The sequence below is a fragment of the Mus caroli genome, chromosome 9, assembly GCF_900094665.2.
Source record: "Mus caroli chromosome 9, CAROLI_EIJ_v1.1, whole genome shotgun sequence".
Classification (NCBI taxonomy): domain Eukaryota; kingdom Metazoa; phylum Chordata; class Mammalia; order Rodentia; family Muridae; genus Mus; species Mus caroli.
Genome location: NC_034578.1, coordinates 27,107,685 through 27,109,802, shown reverse-complemented (window position 1 = coordinate 27,109,802; position 2,118 = coordinate 27,107,685). Strand labels below are relative to the sequence as shown.

The 2,118-nt window shown below is 42.5% G+C and overlaps 1 protein-coding gene across 1 annotated transcript in view; it reads right to left on the bottom strand.

Moving 5' to 3' along the window:
- Prdm10 (PR/SET domain 10) overlaps window positions 1-2,118 on the bottom strand; it is a 102,895-nt gene that overhangs the window by 66,040 nt on the left and 34,737 nt on the right. Inside the window, exon 3 of the mRNA XM_021172017.2 lies at window positions 606-770. Coding sequence (XP_021027676.1) covers window positions 606-770 — 165 coding nt within the window. The remainder of the gene's footprint in view (window positions 1-605; window positions 771-2,118) is intronic.

Below are 2,118 nucleotides of genomic sequence, written 5' to 3'. Positions count from 1 at the left end.
GGCTGTCCTGGAACTCACTCTGTAGACCAGGCTGGCCTCGAACTCAGAAATCCACCTGCCTCTGCCTCCCGAGTGCTGGGATTAAAGGCGTGCGCCACCTTTTTAAAACTCTTAAGTCACTGGCAAAAACTAAAAGCTATACAGTTTTTGTGAATATACACCATAACTTCTATTATAGTCCTATAATCCAGTAATTTACTAACAAACAGCATAGCTGGTAGTAGGATGCTTTGCTCACACATTTAACTGAAATGATCTCTATGCTTTCAGTGAGCCAGCTTTGATTTAGCTATACACTATGTAATATAATACAGAACAAATGCTTGGTTCTGGATACTCAGTAAAGGTAACAAATTGCCAGCCACCTCAGTAGTCACTGGAGACAAAGGCTAACATGAGACTGGGGTTCTAACTCATTTCTGTATTTGACTTAAATAAATGTACCATCTCTTTCATTGCCAAATTCATTATACACTCCTTGATAGCAAAAAATCTTATCTGAACGTTTACTGAATCACAACATCTAGGACAACAACTGACCCATAGCAAGCATAAGCAATTGGCATAGTAATTAATAAACAAGTCAGAACCAATCCTTCACATGCCTGTGCAGCTTCCACAGGGTGGATGTAGACCAGTGTGTGCTCTGGACCGTCCACTGACGTGTAGGAGGCACCATCTGCTGTATACACCACCTGCTGGGGTGGACGGACTTGATCGTCAGTGTATACAATCTGAGCCACAGTTCCGGCATCCGGAACAAAGTGCACCTGGGGAAAAAGCAGTCAAGTCTACAGCATCTGTCTTTATAAAGCAAAATCAAACTCACAACGGCACACGGCCAACCAAGCACAGCTGACCTCAAACACCCCTAACACAAGGAAAAGAAGCCTTCATCCATGCTGAGCTAGAGCCCAGAAGGCAGGATGCTCCATGCCAGAGAGCTGACTTGAATTCTTTTGCCTTAAAAACACAATGTAAATAGATAACTTGTGGTGATTCACAAAGGGGCAATTAATTGATCCTGGAAAAGCAACTATAGATTCCTGCATGACACCACTCTTACAATACAAAACACACACGGCTTTGTGATGTAGGCCTAAAAGCAATTGCTTTTCATAAAAATTTTCATAAAAATTCTATTTTATAATGACTACTGCTTTCCAGCAGACACATTATAATACGGTCACTTTCACTCCTACATGCTGCTTCATATGTGAAGGGCATACTGCATGGAGCAAATCAGGAAATGTCACTGAATCGATGGACGTGGTACAACTCCTTCTCACCAGCTAAGTAAAGAAGCAGAAACCCTTAATGAAGTACTTTTAAGAGGTTCTGGCCAAGAAGTTCAGCTGTCTACAGGAAAGTATTCATCTGTGTCCTAAGACCTAGAGAACTAAAAGGATTGAGTTGTCTAAAGTCCTCTCTGAGTGGTTGGCAATGAAAGACCAACTCTGTGGAGGCCCCGGCGTGGCATATGCCTCATCCTGGATACGTAAAGTCTTCAGATGGATAACCACAGCACACATCTGGGGCAGAAATAATTGATGTGCTGACATCCTGGGTTGGCATCTTTATTCTTTTCCTGACTTGCTACTGGTCCTAATTGTTTCTACAGCAGTTTTCTCCAGTAGGAAATAATAGATTTCACAGATGACATATAAACTAACTTAATGCCCAGATAGAATGCTAGAGGCCAAGTGTAATTGAGCACCACAGGAATACAACAGGTTTCCTGCTAAGTGACTAGTCTGTCTTCTGTATACTTTCAATTTACACCTGAAGATAAAGCATCCACATGGGGAAATTAGGCTCACAGCACAGTGCCACAGCTTCCATGGCTGTAAGGTAATCTTGTGACTTTCTCATTCATACCAAAGCTTTAAAATGGGGGACAGATGTTTTCCTCAAAAAAAGGAGAAAGCTAAGCTTTTCCACTTGTCTTTTCTCAGTCTGTAGTAAGAATTTGCACAACTATGGAGCAGAAAAGACTGGAAATAAAGAATGCAAGGGGGGTGGGGGGCTGGAGAGATGGCTCAGTGGTTAAGAGCACTGACTGCTCTTCCAGAGGTCCTGAGTTCAATTCCCAGCAACCACATGGTGGCTCACAACCAT